Source organism: Lepus europaeus, chromosome 2, assembly GCF_033115175.1.
Source record: "Lepus europaeus isolate LE1 chromosome 2, mLepTim1.pri, whole genome shotgun sequence".
In the NCBI taxonomy this organism is placed as follows: domain Eukaryota; kingdom Metazoa; phylum Chordata; class Mammalia; order Lagomorpha; family Leporidae; genus Lepus; species Lepus europaeus.
The window spans coordinates 3222169-3240878 of NC_084828.1; the positions used below are offsets into that span (position 1 = coordinate 3222169).

The 18710-nt window shown below is 62.2% G+C and overlaps 1 protein-coding gene across 1 annotated transcript in view; it reads right to left on the reverse strand.

Annotated features, from left to right (window-relative positions):
- The window catches only part of PDE9A (phosphodiesterase 9A), an 81338-nt gene that overhangs the window by 32742 nt on the left and 29886 nt on the right, over positions 1–18710 (reverse strand). The window contains exon 4 of the mRNA XM_062175137.1: positions 18062–18105. Within this exon, the coding sequence (XP_062031121.1) occupies positions 18062–18105 (44 nt within the window). The remainder of the gene's footprint in view (positions 1–18061; positions 18106–18710) is intronic.

Consider the following 18710-nt stretch of genomic DNA (forward strand, 5'->3'; position numbering starts at 1 on the left):
TGTCGGCAATGACAGCGCATGCCGGGACACCCCAGGGTCGTCCTCACAGCAGGGCTCGGAGCAGGGGCGTGGCAGCCTCAGCGAGTCAGGGCTGCTGCTGGCCACACAGGCCTGGACTCGCGCGGCTGACCACGCTGGGGGCTTCCTCCGTGACAGGCGGGCAGGTGCCGGGGCTGCCCTGGTCCCCTCCTGGCAGGATAGGGCTCAGTTCGGTTCTATGCCATCCCAGAGGGTTGGTGAGCCTGGCTGTGGTCTTTAGGGTGGGGCCAAGGATCTGCCACACTGGGGCCCAGGGTTTGTCCCTCACAGAGCCGAGGGGGTTGGGGTAGCCCCGCCCCCAGGGAGACGGATGCGAATCTAATGGGGCTGCCGGCCCCAGGTTCCCCAGGCAGGGCTCAGCCGTGGGTGTGGCAGGACGGGCGCCCTGCCTTCTGGTGCCTCCCCAGCTCCTCTCGAGACCCGGCCTTGCCGGCCCTGCCCACCACTTCCAGGAATTGTTAACTTGTTTCAGACAAACCTGCAGCGTACCCAGTGCAGCGGGCCTGGCGTGAAACCTGACGTTCCGACTCCAAGGATCCTGTTAACACAAGGCGTCCTTTGTGTCCCGGGCCGCGGGGAACAGGACTCTGGCCCTCCGCACACCTGAGCTGATCCAGAGAGGGCAGCTCTGGGAAAATGCGGCCCCCGGCGTGTGGACAAGGGAGGGCACCCTCGAACGCCAGCGTGGGCATCCACGCGGCAGCCACGCCCCTTCACCGGGCCATGGGGTGGAGCCATATCCCCTTCACCAGGCCATACCCCCTTCACCAGGCCATACCCCCTTCACCAGGCCATGGGGTGGAGCCATACCCCTTCACCAGGCCATGGGGTGGAGCCATACCCCTTCACCAGGCCATGGGGTGGAGCCATACCCCCTTCACCAGGCCATGGGGTGGAGCCATACCCCCTTCACCAGGCCATGGGGTGAAGCCGTACCCCCTTCACCAGGCCATGGGGTGGAGCCATACCCCTTCACCAGGCCATGGGGTGGAGCCGTACCCCCTTCACCAGGCCATGGGGTGGAGCCATACCCCTTCACCAGGCCATGGGGTGAAGCCATACCCCTTCACCAGGCCATAGGGTGGAGCCATACCCCCTTCACCAGGCCATAGGGTGGAGCCATACCCCTTCACCAGGCCATGGGGTGAAGCCATACCCCCTTCACCAGGCCATGGGGTGGAGCCATACCCCTTCACCAGGCCATGGGGTGGAGCCATACCCCCTTCACCAGGCCATGGGGTGAAGCCATACCCCCTTCACCAGGCCATGGGGTGGAGCCATACCCCTTCACCAGGCCATGGGGTGGAGCCATACCCCTTCACCAGGCCATGGGGTGGAGCCATACCCCTTCACCAGGCCATGGGGTGGAGCCATACCCCTTCACCAGGCCATGGGGTGGAGCCATACCCCTTCACCAGGCCATGGGGTGGAGCCATACCCCTTCACCAGGCCACGGGGTGAAGCCATACCCCCTTCACCAGGCCATACCCCCTTCACCAGGCCATGGGGTGGAGCCATACCCCTTCACCAGGCCATGGGGTGGAGCCGTACCCCCTTCACCAGGCCATGGGGTGGAGCCGTACCCCCTTCACCAGGCCATACCCCTTCACCAGGCCATGGGGTGGAGCCATACCCCTTCACCAGGCCATGGGGTGGAGCCATACCCCTTCACCAGGCCATGGGGTGGAGCCATACCCCTTCACCAGGCCATACCCCTTCACCAGGCCATGGGGTGAAGCCATACTCCCTTCACCAGGCCATACCCCCTTCACCAGGCCATGGGGTGGAGCCGTACCCCCTTCACCAGGCCATACCCCTTCACCAGGCCATGGGGTGGAGCCATACCCCTTCACCAGGCCATGGGGTGGAGCCATACCCCTTCCCAGGCCATGGGGTGGAGCCATACCCCTTCACCAGGCCATACCCCTTCACCAGGCCATGGGGTGAAGCCATACTCCCTTCACCAGGCCATACCCCCTTCACCAGGCCATGGGTGGAGCCATACCCCTTCACCAGGCCATGGGTGGAGCCATACCCCTTCACCAGGCCATGGGGTGGAGCCATACCCCTTCACCAGGCCATGGGGTGGAGCCATACCCCTTCACCAGGCCATGGGGTGGAGCCCAACCCCACATCCCCGTCTCCCTGGCTTGCAGCTGCTGTTACGTCCATGTGGGGTGGACAGCCATGGAACCAGCACGAACCACCTTGTCAGTCCCAACCAGAGACAACCTAGCGATCGACGGCGCCTCCCTCCCAAAGCGCCAGCCAGGCCGGTCCGCCGGCCCCTCGGAAAGCGGTGCTGTGTTAGCATCGGGGAAAAATAACCCACGAACCTGGCCCCAGAGAGACCGGAGCTCGCGGCCCTGGGTACGAGGTTCCCCGGGGCCAGGGCTCTCCCGAGGTGGGGCCGGGCTGGCGGCTTCCTGTCGGCAGTGTGGGGGCTCGGGGCCTCCCCCTGGGGAGCGAGGGGGTGAACTCACCTCCTGTGCCACTTGTGCTCTCTGCAGCCCTGCTGCTGGCAGAGGACGTCCGAGCTCGCGGAGCCGCCGCTGGCCCTGCGCTGTTCATGGACGTCAGAACCAGACGTTCGGGCCGGGAGATGCTTCCTCCACAGCGCAAGAGCACAATAAAGTTATATGATTAACGGCGACCTCGCCTCGCTTCTTAAAGGCACAGGAGCCCCGGCCGGCCGTGTGCGTCCGGCCAGGGGAACTCGTCGGGGGACCCGCGTCTGGCCGCTCGGATATAACCAGGGGAGCAAAAGGCACAGAGGAGCCGAGGCCCACGTTGGGGATTTTGGAGGAGGTCCGCAAGGGCCTTGTCCTGACACAAGGCTCCTTGTGGGGGGCGCCAGGCACTGGATGGAATTTTCCACCTTTCGTCTTTGGAGAGGGGTGGGTGCTTTGCGGTCCACATGGTTTCAGACATCCCGGTGGGATTCCTCACCGTGCCTGCCTGCGGGGGGCCAAGCCCAGGACGCCGGGCCTCAGGGCAGCCAGGGCGTCCGCCTCCAGCCTTGCACGCGCCGCAGCCCTGCACTCCTGCGCTGGGCTTCACTGCCGTCCAGTGCCGCCCTCATGACCGGCGGTGGGCAGGCGACATCCAGGCACCGTCAGACCCCAGCCGGGCTCCCACTCCCGCAGAGGAAGGAGATAGCGCGCGGGCTGGGGGAGGGGCAGGCAGGGAGGAAGTGCGCCTGAGCCCCTCCCGGAGCAGCCCAGTGTGGGAACCGGCAGTGAGAGTGCTGGTGGGATCTGCCGGCCAGGCGGTGTCCCCGTAACCGGATAGCCCGTGGGAAAGTTTAGCTGGGAAAGTATCTGGGTTTCTGCCTTTGTGGGAGCCGGCCTCGAGCCCAGTTCCGGGAACAACTCTGGCAGGATAAACTCTGACCCCGTGGACTTGCGGCTCGTGGCACAAATGCCAGGGCACCTGCACGGAGCAGCAGGGGCTGTGTTTTTTGGAAACCAAGGGTCTGGCTACCTCTGCATTTTCACGGTCACACTCGGCTGTCAAGTTTGCAGCAAGAGAAAGAAAGCACGGCCGGCCGACCCCTGCCCCAGGAGAAGCCTGGGAGGCCAGCACGCCCGGCGGTGACCCGGGCTGGCATTGGTGCAGCCGCACAGAGAGGCGCTCTGCTCCTCGGGAAGCGCCGGCTTCGCCTCCCACGTGGGGTGACTCGGCACTGAGCGGGCTCTGCGACCGGATGACTCAGCAGGCAGGGGGCTGGCACTCGGAGCAGGGCAGGTGCACCGGCGGAGGTGTCGGAGGACCGCGGTGGAGGTTGTCAGAGAAGAGGTGGAAACCGTGGAGCCCCCGCGTTTCTGATGATCCGGGGTTTGCAGGTGGAGGGCGCGGGGTGGGCCCTTAGCTGCCGTGGGGGAGACGAACGTTGGCTGGAGTCAGCCTGATCCGGGCAGAGGCGCTTGGGAAAACCTCAGGCCGCCCCCCGAGACTCGCTCTGTAGGTCCCAGAGCACGGCTCAGGACCGAGCCTCCACCGTCCGAGGGAGCAGGCAGTGGCTTGACCGACTCCTAGACACACATGCTCTTCAGAGGAGGCGGTGGGAGCCGGGGTCCCTGTGATCAAACAGACTTGCAAGGAAGCCAGAAACGGGAGCCACTGGTCCAGCTCCGCCCCAGAAGGCGGCACGGCGAGGCTTGTGAGCGTCCAGAGACGCCAACGAAGAGACGGCAGCAGACGGCAAACAGCAAACGGGGGTGGGGGTGGGGGGAGGCATCTCAAGAGAGAAATCTAAGGAGGAGGCCCAAGCCAAAGCTTTAGAATAGAAACATAATATCTGAAATTGAAAGACTCACAACGTGCCCACAGCCGCTTGGAGTCAGCAGAACCAGAAAGCCCGGGAAACGGCACAAATGAACAGAAGTCCCCCAGTCTGAAAGCAGAGAGAAAAGGCTTAGGAGAAGCACAGCGAGCCCGGGACACGCCCACCACCGCGGGAACGTGAGGAGGGGTCTGCGTAAACAGTGGCCAAACACGCACGCTCAGAAAATCCCGCATTCGCAAACCGTGGAAACAGCGCACACCCAGGAGGACAAACACATCGACCAGGACCTGGGAGACCGGGGAAGCAGCCGGCGGCAGGCACTTTCCACACAGGGCCGCGGGATCAGAGGCAGGACAGAGCCAACCAACTTCTTCAAGAATTCTAGACCCCCAAAAAACCTGCCCCCAAAAGCGTAGTGGGCTAAGCCTCCCCACCTGCGGTACCAGCATTCCATATGAGCACTGGTTCATGCCCCTGCAGCTCCCCTTCCAATCCAGCTCTCTGCTGTGGCCTGGGAAAGCAGGGGAAGATGGCCCAAGTGCTTGGGCCCCTGCACCCACGTGGGAGACCTGGAGGAAGCTCCTGGCTCCTGGCTTCAGATCAGCCCAGCTCCAGCCATTGTGGCCATTTGGGGAGTGAACCAGTGGATGGAGACCTCTCTCTCTCTCTGTATCTCTGTCTCTCAAGTCAATAAATAAATGTTTTTAAAAAATGAAGGCGAGAGGAGGGCCCCGTGCTGAGAAGTGAGGGCTGAGAGCGCGGTGCGGTGAGAAGTGTGGAAGAAGAGAGAATCGTTCAGGCTGAAGGAGCTAAGACCAGCCTGGGACACACAGAGGAATAAAAGCACCGGAAATGGCAAACGCGTAGGCAGCCACTGGAACGTCATCTTCGCTTCTCCCCACGATTGCTTCAGAGCCAACTCCCGTTTAAAGCCAAGATCATGATGCTGCATTATGGGTCTAAGATGCACGTGGCTGTAACGTGCACGGTGGCGGCGGCTCACGGGCTGGGGGAGGGGCAGCTTGCCGCTGCAGGGCACGTGAGGCGCAGCTGCACCTGCACCGACGGCAGGAAGTTCAGGTGGTTACACCGTGGGCCAAAGGTCTGAACAGGGAGGAGGCCTGCGGGCAGCTGCTCGTCAGCCCTGGGCTGGGGCATCGGGAGTGCGGACAGTGGCAAGGCTGCACTTCCCCGCCAGGAAGGCGAGAGTGGGGGCCCCTGGTCGGGGGTGCAGCTGCCGGGACCCGCGTGGGCTGCTCAGGGGAGTATGGGTGCATGTAGCTGCCGGGACCCTTGTGGGCTGCTGGCGGGGTGCACACTGTCCGGTCACCGGAGCCGGCAGTGTGGCAGCCCCTTGCAGAACCACACACACTCCGACCATGAGAGCCCCGGACCTGCTCCGTGGCATTTACCCAAGACCCCCGGACCTGCTCCGTGGCGTTTCTCTGAGACCCCCGGTCCTGCTCCGTGGCGTTTCTCTGAGACCCCCGGTCCTGCTCCGTGGCGTTTGTCTGAGACCCCCGGTCCTGCTCCGTGGCGTTTCTCTGAGACCCCCGGACCTGCTCCGTGGCGTTTCCCTGAGACCCCCGGTCCTGCTGCTCCGTGGCATTTCTCTGAGACCCCCGGTCCTGCTCCGTGGCGTTTCTCTGAGGCCCCCGGTCCTGCTGCTCCGTGGCGTTTCTCTGAGACCCCCGGTCCTGCTCCGTGGCGTTTCTCTGAGACCCCCGGTCCTGCTGCTCCGTGGCGTTTCTCTGAGACCCCCGGACCTGCTCCGTGGCGTTTCTCTGAGACCCCCGGACCTGCTCCGTGGTGTTTCTCTGAGACGCCCGGTCCTGCTCCGTGGCGTTTCTCTGAGACCCCCGGTCCTGCTCCGTGGCGTTTCTCTGAGGCCCCCGGTCCTGCTGCTCCGTGGCATTTCTCTGAGACCCCCGGTCCTGCTCCGTGGCGTTTCTCTGAGACCCCCGGACCTGCTCCGTGGCGTTTCTCTGAGACCCCCGGTCCTGCTGCTCCGTGGCGTTTCTCTGAGACCCCCGGTCCTGCTCCGTGGCGTTTGTCTGAGACCCCCGGTCCTGCTGCTCCGTGGCGTTTCTCTGAGACCCCCGGTCCTGCTCCGTGGCGTTTGTCTGAGATCCCCGGTCCTGCTCCGTGGCGTTTCTCTGAGACCCCCGGTCCTGCTCCGTGGCGTTTCTCTGAGACCCCCGGTCCTGCTCCGTGGCGTTTCTCTGAGACCCCCGGTCCTGCTCCGTGGCGTTTCTCTGAGACCCCCGGTCCTGCTCCGTGGCGTTTCTCTGAGACCCCCGGTCCTGCTCCGTGGCGTTTCTCTGAGACCCCCGGTCCTGCTCCGTGGCGTTTCCACGAGACACTCGAGCACTCTGCAAACGTCCCTGCAGCTGCTTCCCTGTGACCGCCACAGCCCGGAGGCCACCAGGACGGCCGTCAAAGGTGGGCGGACAGCTAGTGCGGTGCACGCAGAGAACGGGGTGCCGCTGGGCGCCGAGGGCCAGGGGAGGGCACGGAGTGACCAGGAGAGCAGCCGGCAAGGCAGAGGCGACCTGAGCCGCCAGGTTCTGCGGGAGCCCAGCAGGCAGAGACGCGGGCTGCGGGGGGGGGGGGGGGGGCAGGGGGAGCACGAGGGGTGGCACCGCAGCGGGGGCCGCGCGGGGCTGAGCACACACCCGGGGCTTCTGCCGGACACGCTGGTGAAAGACCGGACACCCGGCTCCCAGGCGACAGGGCCGCCCGCTCCCGCGCCTCCCGAGCGGCGCTGGGGTTCACGCAGTGCTGCAAGGCAGGAAGCGGCAGCGAAGCCCAGCAGACTGGAACGCAAGACTGGAACCCAAGCCCAGAAGTGGCAATGCGCAGAGCGTCCTGGCTGTCGCTATGGAAACTCCCCGGCGTCCAACAGCCGGATCACGCAGGTACTGGGCCCACAGACAAAGTCTACCGTATTTTTACAAACCGGCAGCAAGCAACTGGACAGCAAGGAAAAGCTCATTTCCAGTAAAACCAGGAAAAATTATGAATACATTTAACAAAAGACATGTAGAATGTCTCCACTGAAAGTCACAAAACTTTGGTGAGAATTTAAATAAGACCTAAGTGTTTTCTTTCTTTCTTTTTTTTTTTTTTAGATTTTATTCATTTAATTGAGATGCAGAGTTAGAGAGAGAGAGAGAGAGAGAGAGAGAGAGAGGTCTTTCATTCACTAGTTCACTTGCCATATGGCCACAACAGCCAGAGCTGGGCCTATCAGAAGCCAAGAGATAGGAGCTTCCTCCTGGTCTCCCACGTGGGTGCAGGGGCCCAAGGACCTGGGCCATCTTCCACTGCTTTCCCAGGCCACAGCAGAGAGCTGGATCAGAGAGTGGAGCAGCCGGGACTCGAACCGGTGTCCATATGGGATGCTGGCGCAGCAGGAGAAGGCTTAGCCCACTAAGCCACGGTGCCGGCCCCTGTCTGAATTTCTAAAAAGCCAGAGGCCTGGTGCTGGGCAGACTGTAGGGCCTCTGGGTCACGCATCCCAGGGGCTTCCAAAGTCCATTCATTCCATCTTCCATGGACCTCGGGAGGCCCCTCGGGTCCTGCTGGTGGGAACGTAAAACCCTGCAGGGCTGGGCAGCTTCCTCTCACCAAGCGAACCACGCTCACCACCGGCCAGCAGCCCACTCCTCCGCAGTTCCCACGGCACTGGGCAAGGCCGTCCAGAGGGAGCCGGGGCTGGCCAGGCAGGAGCTGGACACGCCCAGCTAGAAAGGACCCACGTCCCTCCCCAGGAGAATCGGAGCTTGGGGCAGCAACACACGAGCACGCTGCAGACAACCACGCGCACCGGATGCCAAGCCACAGGGCGCCGCGTGAGCAGGCAAGGCGATCAGAGGCGGCACCAGCGGTTTCCAGGTATGTGGTGGGGGAGGGGGACCCATGTGCAGGGGGCACGGGCGAGTGTTTTCTTGGGGGGGGGGCAGAAATGGTCCCTATCTTGCCTGACGTGGTGGTTACGTTCAGCAGTGCCTTTATCAAAACTCGGCATGGGCTGGCACCGTGGCGTAGTGGGTGAAGCCGCCGCCTGCCGTGCCGGCATCCCATATGGGTGCCAATTGGAGTCCTGGCTGCTCCACTTCCGATCCAGCTCTCTGCTGTGGCCTGGGAAAGCAGTGGAGGATGGCCCAAGTCCTTGGGCCCCTGCACCCATGTGGGGGACCTGGAAAAGCTCCCAACTCCAGCCATTGCAGCTGTTTGGGGAGTGAACCAGGGGATGGAAGACCTCTCTCTCTCTCTCTCTCTCTCTCTCTCTGTCTCTTCTTCTTTGTAACTCTTTCAAATAAGTAAGTAAATAAATAAATCCTCAAAAAAAAAAAAAAAAAGAGTACAACTCAGGGCACAGGGGAGATGGGTGGGTTTCACCGCGGCTGGCCAGGACGGGGACGTGGGGCCGGCCTGTCCGGCTCTCCTGAGGCCGGGGAGAACACAGAGCGGCTTGGACGCTGGACCCATGTGGTGATGAGTGGACGTCACTGTTCCCATGACACGAAGCCCCTGTGGGGTGCGTCGGCTGCGAAGGCCCTGAGCCACCACCCACCACCGCGCCTCCGACGGCCACAGCACCCAGGGGAGCCTGGACGGGCAATTCCAGAAACCGCTGTTTTTCATTTTGCATCCTGTGCCCTTTTTGTTTTAAAAATAACGCGAGCAGAGATGACTAAGGCTGGGCTGCAGGGCTCACACCGCCGCAGAGGCTGTGCAGGGCAAGGGCGCTAAAAATAGGGGTGATTACTGAGACACATTGTTACACCGCGGCTGCGCTCAGATTCCGGGCCCTCGACCTCTGTGGGACTCCTCCCTGGGGAAAAGCCCCTCAGCCAGCATTTAACCAGGAGTGGGGGAGCTCGGCCCCGCCCTGGGTACTTCACATACCGCTGAGAACGGCGAGAGCTCCTAGGGACCGTGGGAGCTCGTGTGCCGGGACCGTGGGAGCTCGTGTGCCGGGCCCCCTTCTGCAGGGGAGCTGCGATGCCGTGTGGGGCGGCTTCCTCAGGCCGACGTCCGGGGCTGCTCGCCCGGGACCCTCGAAAGCCAACTCAGAGACCGGGAGCTGAGCGCTCCAGGAGGGGGGGAGGGGACGCCGAGCAAGGACAGGCACACAGCTCACGGGGGCGAGAGTGGGCAGTGGGCGGAGCCAGTGCGGAGACGAGCTCCGAGAACTGGTGTCCTTCAGCGGAGGTGGGGGGCTGCCCTCCCAGCCCGGCCAGCCCGGGGTCCCCAGCGTCGGGGCGCTCTGCTGTGGACGAGCGGTGTTTCTCTGGGGCCATCCCTGCAAGGTGGCTAGACTGTAAAACGAGAATTTATTCCGTAGTTCACCCACTCCCTATCTCACATCTCATTTCGGGATGAATCATTCACACAACAACTTGCACACAGAACTTCCCAGCAGCCCATTCACCACAGCCCGAGTGGAAGCTGCCCGCGTGTCCGTCAGCTGACGGGCAGATGGGCACACGGAGCTCCGCCCACCAGGGGACACGGCTCAGCGGCACTGGCACCTGCCAAGGCTGGGTGAGCCCCGAGGACGTCAGGCTGGGCGACAGGAGCCAGACACCGAGCCACATGGCGCCTGCCTGGGGGGGACAGAGGAGGAAAGCACACGAGGGGCTGAGCCTGGAGGACACCGCGGACCGAGAGCGGCCATGGTCGGCCAGCAGTGACCGGGAGAGTGGTGATGGCTGCCCAGCAGTGACCGGGAGAGTGGCCATGGCTGCCCAGCAGTGACCAGGAGAGTGGTGATGGCTGCCCAGCAGTGACCGGCAGAGTAGCCATGGCCGCCCAGGAGTGACCCGGCTAGCAATGGCTCAGTGTGTACTCCCTGAAGTGGATTTAAACTGACATGAATTCTTTCTCACTTCCCAATCCGGTGTCACTGGGTCTCTGTGGGACCGAGGCTGGGCTTCAGACACATTTGGTCACCTCCTGGCGCAATGCTCACCCCAGGGCAGCTCTGTCCCCAGAGCCCCTTCCCAGGCAGGGTGCTGGGGCCTGGGCCTTCAGGGAGCCATCCTCAGGCCAGGCAGAGCCGTGACCTCTGCCCCTCACGTGCTGGGGCAGGTTTCACCACCGTTGATGCTGGGAGCGCACGGCCAGGTGCAGACCGGTCCTTGGGCCTAGCCCCTCCGGGTCCTGTGGCAAAGGGACACCCCCTGGACAGGCAGCGCCAACTCGGTGAGCGTCCCCGTGGGAATTCTGGGCTCAGTCCAAGGTACAGCCCGGAGGATGGCCCTCCCCGCGGCAGGCCCCGCCCTCTCCGTGGCTCAGTGGCGCCGATCTGAGCAGGGCCGTCTCAGCGAGCGCTGGTTACCAGCCTGGGGCGGGCAGCTGGCCGGAGGCTCCGGTGTTGCTGGGCGCCCACTCCGCACACCGCGGCGCCTGTGGTCAAGCCTCACTTCTGCTTCCTCCTTGGCTTCCTGCGAACGGGCACCCTGGAAGGCTGTGGTGACGGCTCACGTGGTTGGGTCCCTGCCGCTCACACGGGACCCGGACAGAGTTCCTGGCTCCCAGCTTCAGCCTGGTCCAGCCCCACCTGGGACAGGCATCCGGGGAGTGAACCGCAGATGGGAGCTCTCTATCTCCCAAGTAAACACAGCTAATTAGTTAGAAATAGAAATCTGACAGCGTAGAAGTCCTTCCAGCGGATCTCAAGCCCTGGCATTTCTCAGCCTCTTCTCCAAGCGCCCGAGCTCCGAAGGGAAGGCAGAATGCGTGGTGGTCACCCAGGAGCTTGGGGAGCAGGACCGCGCCTCGGTAGCACTGAGGGGTCCCTGGGGTGAGGCCTCCAGCACCAGTCTTGTGAGATTAGAAACAGGTCTCTAGGGCCAGTGCTGTGGCACAGTGGGCGCCGGTTTGAGTCCCAGCTGCTCACTTCCGATCCAGCTCTCTGCTATGGCCTGGGGAAGCAGTAGAAGATGGCCCAAGTCCTTGGGTCCTGCGCCAGTGTGGGAGACCTGGAAGAAGCTTCTGGCTTTGGATCAACCCAGCTCTGGCTGTTGTGGCCAACTGGGGAGTGAACCAGTGGATGGAAGACCTCTCTCTGTCTCTACCTCTTTCTCTAACTCTGCCTTTCAAATAAATAATAAAATAAATCTTAAAAAAAAAAAAAAAGCAGGCCTCCAGGGCAGCAGAGGTTGCCCGGGCACAGCCCAACTCTGTTTGGTGGGGGGCGGGGGGAGCAGTCCGCCCACAGGGAGAGACTGAGGCAGGACAGAGAGGAGGAGCTGTGGACACAGGCGTGGCTGAGCACGGACACTGGAAGGCAGAGTGGCCGCTCTGTGCCTCTGCCCGCAGGGGACTGGGCAAGCTCGGTGGGCTCCTGCGCTGGACAGCGGCCTCCGAGACGGAACTTCCCGGAAGTGGAGAGCCGCAGCTCGACGCTGCAGACAGCCGGGAAACCGAGGCTGCACCCAGACATCGGAGACAGCTGGACAGCGAAGAACAGCGCTTGCGTGGTGATGGAGATGGAGCGCTACCGGGCGCTCACCACCCAGAGGGCCCAGGGCTGCGGCCAGGACGACACCCAGGCAGAAAGAAATGCCCAGGTTTCATGAGAATCAGAGATCCACGAAGCCACGCCGAAAGACCCCCCAGGCGCCGGCGGCGGAGGGGAGCCTTGGGCAGCTGCAGAGCACGGCCGCCTCGGGCAGAGAGATGGCGACCGGGTCGCCCCGAGCGGCTGTGCCAGCTGAAAGCACAGAGAAGAGGGGCCGAGACACCGAACGGTGAGCAGGTGCCCCGCCCACAGCAATGCTGCAGCAGACCGGCCCTGCAAGGAATGTTCTGGGAAACCTGCGAGGCAGGGGGAAGATGGCACCGGATGCCGGGCTGGAGCCACCCAAAGACGTGGGGCCGACGACGCTCTGATGGCCGGAAGCGAGAAATGACAATCCGCCGCAGGGGTCCAGACACACGTGGAAGCGAGCCGCGTGGCAGGAGGCACACAGGCGGGACACGGGGCTGAAAGGGACATTCAGCAGTGGGTGTCACGGCACAGCAGGTGCAGCTCTGCCTGGGACGCCGGCATCCCATCTCCACATGCCTGGCGGGAATCTTGGCTGCTCTACTTCCAATCCGTCTTCCCGCGGGACGCAGACAACGACCGAGTGCCTGGGTCCCCACCACCCAGAGGGCGTCCTGGATACGGAGCTCCTGGCTCCTGGCTTTGGCCTGGTCCAGCCCTGGTTGTTGTAAGCACTTGGAAAATGAATCCGTCGATGGAAGATCTATGCCTCTCCCCCTCTCTCTGCTACCCTGCCTTTCAAATAAATAAATGGATAAATCTTTTTAAAAAGATAACTATAATTTGGAGTAAAACAAACTTGAAATCTATGAGCAGTTTTTTCTTTATATGCATTTCCCATGAACTTTTCAACTTTTTTTTTTTTTTTGACAGGTAGAGTGAGAGAGAGAGACAGGGAGAAAGGTCTTCCCTACGTTGGTTCACCCCCCAAATGGCCACTATGGCTGGTGCTGCACAGATCCAAAGCCAGGAGCCAGGTGCTTCCTCCTGGTCTCCCATGCGGGTGCAGGGCCCAAGCACTTGGGCCATCCTCCACTGCCTTCCCGGGCCACAGCAGAGAGCCGGACTGGAAGAGGAGCAACCGGGACAGAATCTGGCGCCCCGACCGGGACTAGAACCCGGGGTGCCGGCGCTGCAGGCAGAGGATTAGCCTAGTGAGCCGTGGCGCTAGCCAGGGTGGACTTTTTTTAATTCCATTTCCCGCAGACTTTCTGAGGTGCCCATGTACGCCGTTGTATCCAACAGTAGATGGATGGAATTTTAAGGTTGATTGCAATGTCACTGATACACATTGTAAAACCAAGAACCACAAAGAAATGAGACAAAGTGCAGCCCGCAAAGAGTGGAGGAGAGGAATGAGAATGTCAGTACCCAGGAACCTGGGTTCGTGGGGAGCCTGGGTTCTGCTCCTGATTCCACTAGTGCACCCTGGGAGGCAGTGGGTGACAGCTCAGGAGGCCGAGCCCTTGTCTCCTGCCCGGGAGGTCTGGGTTTGGATCCTGGCCCAGCCCCGGCCACGGCAGGCACCTGGGAGCGGAGCCGGCGCATGGGCACTCTGGGTCTGCCTGTCCGGTCTCAACGTTTAAAAACTTATAAACCAGGAACGAGTGGGACAAGCAGGAAGTGAGTGGAAAGGCAGCGGATTCAAACCCAAGCTCATCTAGAATCACATTGAACGTAAGTGGATTAAGATCTCCGTTGCAGGGCTGAGATGGGCAGAGTGAATAATCTGGTCAACAGGAAATCCACTCCTAACACAGACACGGATCATTCTGGGCATGGGGGGGGGGTTGAGACGCGGCCTCCCACAGGTGCACTGCTGCCTCCACTTCCTGCCCACGCACCCGCAAGGCAGCAGTGAGGGCCCAGGTGGGGGCGGGGGCTCCTGCCACCCCCGTGGGAGACCTGGAACGCTCTTCTCAAGTTCTACCCCCTGCCCCCGCCTCGGTCACTGTGAGCATTCGGGGAGACAGCCTTCCCTCCGTCTGTCCCTCTGTCTGTCCATCTGTCCCTCCGTCCGTCTGTCCCTCCGTCTGTCCGTCCCTCCGTCTGTCCATCCCTCCGTCCATCTGTCCCTCTGTCCGTCTGTCCCTCCGTCTGTCCGTCCATCCCTCCGTCTGTCCCTCCGTCTGTCCGTCCATCTGTCCCTCTGTCCGTCTGTCCCTCCGTCTGTCCGTCCATCCGTCTGTCCGTCCATCTGTCCCTCCGTCCGTCTGTCCCTCCGTCCGTCCCTCCCTCCGTCTGTCCCTCTGTCCGTCCATCTGTCCCTCCGTCCGTCTGTCCCTCCGTCTGTCCCTCCCTCTGTCCGTCCATCTGTCCCTCTGTTCGTCCATCCCTCCGTCCGTCTGTCCCTCCATCCGTCTGTCCATCCCTCCAGTAAATGAGAGCGTGTAAGCAGGATGGGAAAGGTTCTCGCGCAGGCACGCTAAGCCCAACGCATTGGCAGGGCCAAATGCACGCGTGACGTGAAACCCGGAACAGCACGGCGCCGCCCGGGGAGAAGGAGGGCGACCCACTGAGAGGCCTAAGGAGGGGAGTGTGCCCTGAACCACGGGACACGCAGAGAGGTGAGAAACACGAGGTCCACAGCCGAGGCGGACTTCCGAACACGCATCTCTCAGCGCTGCCAGACAAGGAGTGAGACACGGGAAGCCTGGGCCACACCAGCGAGGAGCTCAGCCGTGGGCGTTCAGAGACGACGCCACACGGGGACAGCGGGACCGGACGAGCCACGTGTCTCACAGGCGTAAGATTAGCCTACACACCAGTGACGGCAAACACCCGAACACCTGGAGATTACATGCTACATGGCTAATTAACGCACGGATCGGGGAGGGAACCACGGGGTGAGGAACGGCGTGAGCGCGTGAGACCCAGACGACCCTCGAACACGTATGAGATCGAGCGCACCGAGACGGACGCCAGCTTAGAGTTTATATCACACAAACAGGAAGGGGCAAAATCAAGGACCTACATGTCCACCGCCGGAGCCGAGCAAAACAGAGCGAACTAACGCTGGAGAGAGCAGAGGGGACTGGGAATAAAGACGCCAAGAACAAACCAATGAGAGAAAACAAACTGAGGACCGGGAAAAGGCAGCAATGGACTTGGTGACTCCCTGGTGGGGCAGGCTCATGGGGGGGGGGGGGGGCGGACACCAATCAAAACCCTGGTGGAGGGGGCGGGGGGAGGAGAGGCCAATCAAAACCCTGGACAAAGGGAGATGCCAATCAAATCCCTGGATGAAGGGGGCAGGGGGAGAAAATGTCAATCACAACCCTGGATGAAGGGGGCGGGGCCTGAAGACCCTCCAGACGCAGACAGGAACAGCAGGGCATCTTTCCAAGCCTCAGCGATCCATCCCCAGGGGAAGCTCAACGGGAGGGCACTTTCTATGGAAAACGCAGAATTGGTACTTGAAGGCCTCCGCACAAAGGCACTCCCGGAACGGGCAGGCTCCCTGGCGAAGTTCATCAAACGCTTAGGCAGAAACTGTCGACCACACACAAACGGTTCTGGACCACAGAGGAGCAGGGCCCCCGTCCCAGCGCGCTTTGTCTGGTGTCACCAGGACAGACACCAGGTGACATCACACCGGGTGACATCGCAAGAGAGCCGTGGGCCAATATCCCCCTAACACAGAGATGCCCAAAAACGGAATCTAAAACAGGAAGGCAACACCGTAGCCAAGTGGAGCTGCAAATGCAGTTCAGCAATGAAAATCCATCCGCGCGATTCAGTGTCAGTCAAGTACAGAAAACCCGTCTGACGAAGTCCAGTGCCGACGTCGATTAAAGTTCTCAGCAAACCGGAAACGGAGCTGTCAGCCTGCGGGGGTGGGGGGGGAGCCCCAGGGGCTCAGCTGGGGGCGGAACGCTGCCTCCGCTTCCCCCAAGACCGAGGACCAGCGTCCACCCCCGCTCCGGCGCCCGGTCCTCTGCTGAACTGGACGCCTGGCTGGGCAGGACGCACAAACAGAGCGGAAAGACATCCAAGAGGCCAGCGTTTGCGTGAGCAGGCGGCGCACGAAGGCAGGGGACCTCCTGACCGGTTCAGCCCGCAGTCTTCCTAGGAACCCAAGGCTGAAACCGTAAAAACCCATCGGCAGCAGCACTGAAATTGTGCGCTTAGAGATGACGTTAGCAACGGTGCACATTCCAGAACGTTCCGCCGCATTTATAAACACATTTTTGAGGGACGTTAAAGGGAACGCGAGTAAGGGGTTTAGGACACGCGTGAGTCGGCAGAGTCGACGCGGGTGAGGTGTTCACTCTCCCCACCCACAGCAGTGAAGACGCTGTGCTACTGGACGGACGGACACACAGACGCAGGCAAGAAGGTCGAGGGTAGATGACGACCCACACCCGAGAGGTCAAAGCTTCCACAGAACGTCCCGGGAGGGACCGGCTCACCCTGCACGGAGAAGCCAGCAACGCCGAGTGGACAGCCTGACCCCGATGTCTCCCTCCCCAGACCCACAGCCCCAGGCACAGGGCTCGAGGGCACTGGCAGTCACACTGGACTTCCAGTGCCACGGCGCCCGGAGGGGCAGGGAGTGGGACAGTGAGCAACACCATGGCCAGCGAGGCTGGGAGGGCAAAGGCACTGGGAGAAAAGCCGAGGAAACAGAGTACGGGGTTTGTTTTCCGACAATGTGAAGGGGCCGGCGCTGGGGCAGCAGGTGGAGCCCCTGCTCCCATGCTGCCTCCTGTGTCCAGTCCTGGCTGCTCCACTTCCCATCCAGCTCCCAGCTCGCGGCCTGGGAAGGCAGTGGGCGATGGCCCAAGAGCTGGGGCCCCTGCACCTGCCTGGGAGACCCGGATGGAGCCCCAGGCTCCTCGCTTTGGCCTGGCCCAGTCTCAGCCATTGCCGCCATCGGGGGAGTGAGGCAGCCCTGGCTGTTGTGGCCATTTGGGGAGTGAACCAACAGATGAAAGACCTCTCTCTCTCTCTCTTTCTCTCTCTCTCTCTCTCTCTCTCTCTGCAGTCTGCCGTTCAAATAAACAAATATATCAGAAAAAAATCAGTAATGCAAAAAATCCCATTTACAATTAAGTCAAGGGCTTGGTAAGCTTTTTTTTACACTGGAATATGTTAAACCATATTTTATTCTAACATCTCTACCAAAACAACTGAGTCGAGAATCTTCTCAAACATAAACATTCGAGCCCCTGGTGCCCGTGGGTAAACCGAGGCACAGACACAGGCAGGCTCTGCAGCTCCAGGATTCTATTCCACACCCCCACCCGGACAGAAGGAAAGCGGAAATTCACAAAGGGAAACCAACTTCGGCTTCCGTGCCATAGCCAGAGACGAACACCCAATGCAACCCGGACGCAAACGCTGCAGCTAACATCCTGACGACTTCCGGGCGAAGCGGACTTCTTAGGATCCAAAACACAGAACCCCAGGGATAAACCAGAATCAGGATCAGACCCACGGTTCCTGAATGACAGCGTCGGAGGACAGGTTCTCAGCACGCATGTGACCAGGCGTGAGTCCCACACATGGCTCATGGACACACAGCAAGGCAGCTCAGCCACGCCCCACTGCGGGAGGACCCGGATGAACGGTCAGCGCTGACCGACGCCCATCGCCAGGGAAATACCAGGGAAACACATCGCTGCCCGCCCGCCAGAGTGACCAAGACGGACAGCGCCGAGCGCGGTGGGAATGCGGCCCAGAGACCCCGCACGTGTGCCGGGTGGGTGTAGTTCCTCACGGAGTTCCACACACACTCGTAGCCATGCCCCCCCAGGGCTGCCTGCAGGCACCTGTCGGGCTGATGGGTCCCCACAACCCCTGCTGTGGTGCCCGTGGTCTCCCAGGGGCACAGCTCCCCCCAAGCACCATTGCCCATGCACCTCGCACACACCCGGCTCACATGTGCCACAGAAGGGGAGACACCCCCGTGACCTCTCTCCTGGGGATCCCGCCCAGACACTGAGTTCACGGTGGGCCTGAAGGTGGGAGCATTTTATTATGCATAAATCACATGTGAGTGTGATTAAATAAACACCCCCCCCCCCGACCGTGTGTGGGCCGCGGGGTGGGCCGGGCTGCCTCCAGCAACCCAGTGATGGTGGGGGGCCCAGCACCTGTGAGGAGGCAGGAACGCCGGGTGTGGGGGCACCCAGGGCCCTGACACACGCTCAGCCCCAGCAGGCCCTTACCGGAAGCTTGCTTGATGGTCACGGGCCTCACCTTGTACGGGGTGCTGCAAGAGAGAAGACAGGGCACCCAGGGGCGCCGGGTCAGGTGCACCCTGCACACCCACCGCCGCCCTCCCCCGTAACGCTCCAGTGAGGCCCTGGCCTCATGGCAGGCACCAACTCCCGCCCCCTCTCTGGCTCTGTCCAAGCCCCCGGGGAGGAAACTTGGTCCCATCTCGATGATGTCAGCTTGGAGACCCGGGGTGGACAGGAGGCCGCACGGGCCACACGCAGGGCACACGAGAGGTTACACGTATGTGCCCCCGGCAGACAGGCGGGGAGGGCCGAGTGGGCACAGGCAGGGAAGAGGCACGGCCCACAGGGGCCCTCGGGCCAGTTCCTGGTTGTTCCAGCCTGCAGTTTGGTAAAATAGAGACCTGGACGCGGATGCTGTACCTGCGGGGGCGGGCGAGGGCGGCCCCAGCCTCGGGGCCACCTGCAGAGGTGAACCCCTTCCTCTGGGATCACAGAAGAGACCCAGGTACCGGGGAAGCCTCAGGCCCTGGCACTCACACGTCCCCTCGGGGTTTCACTGCCTGTGCCCCGCCCCCGCGGCCCCCACACAGAACAGCCTGGCGCCTCTCCACAGGGGACCGTGGTGCTCTGGTCT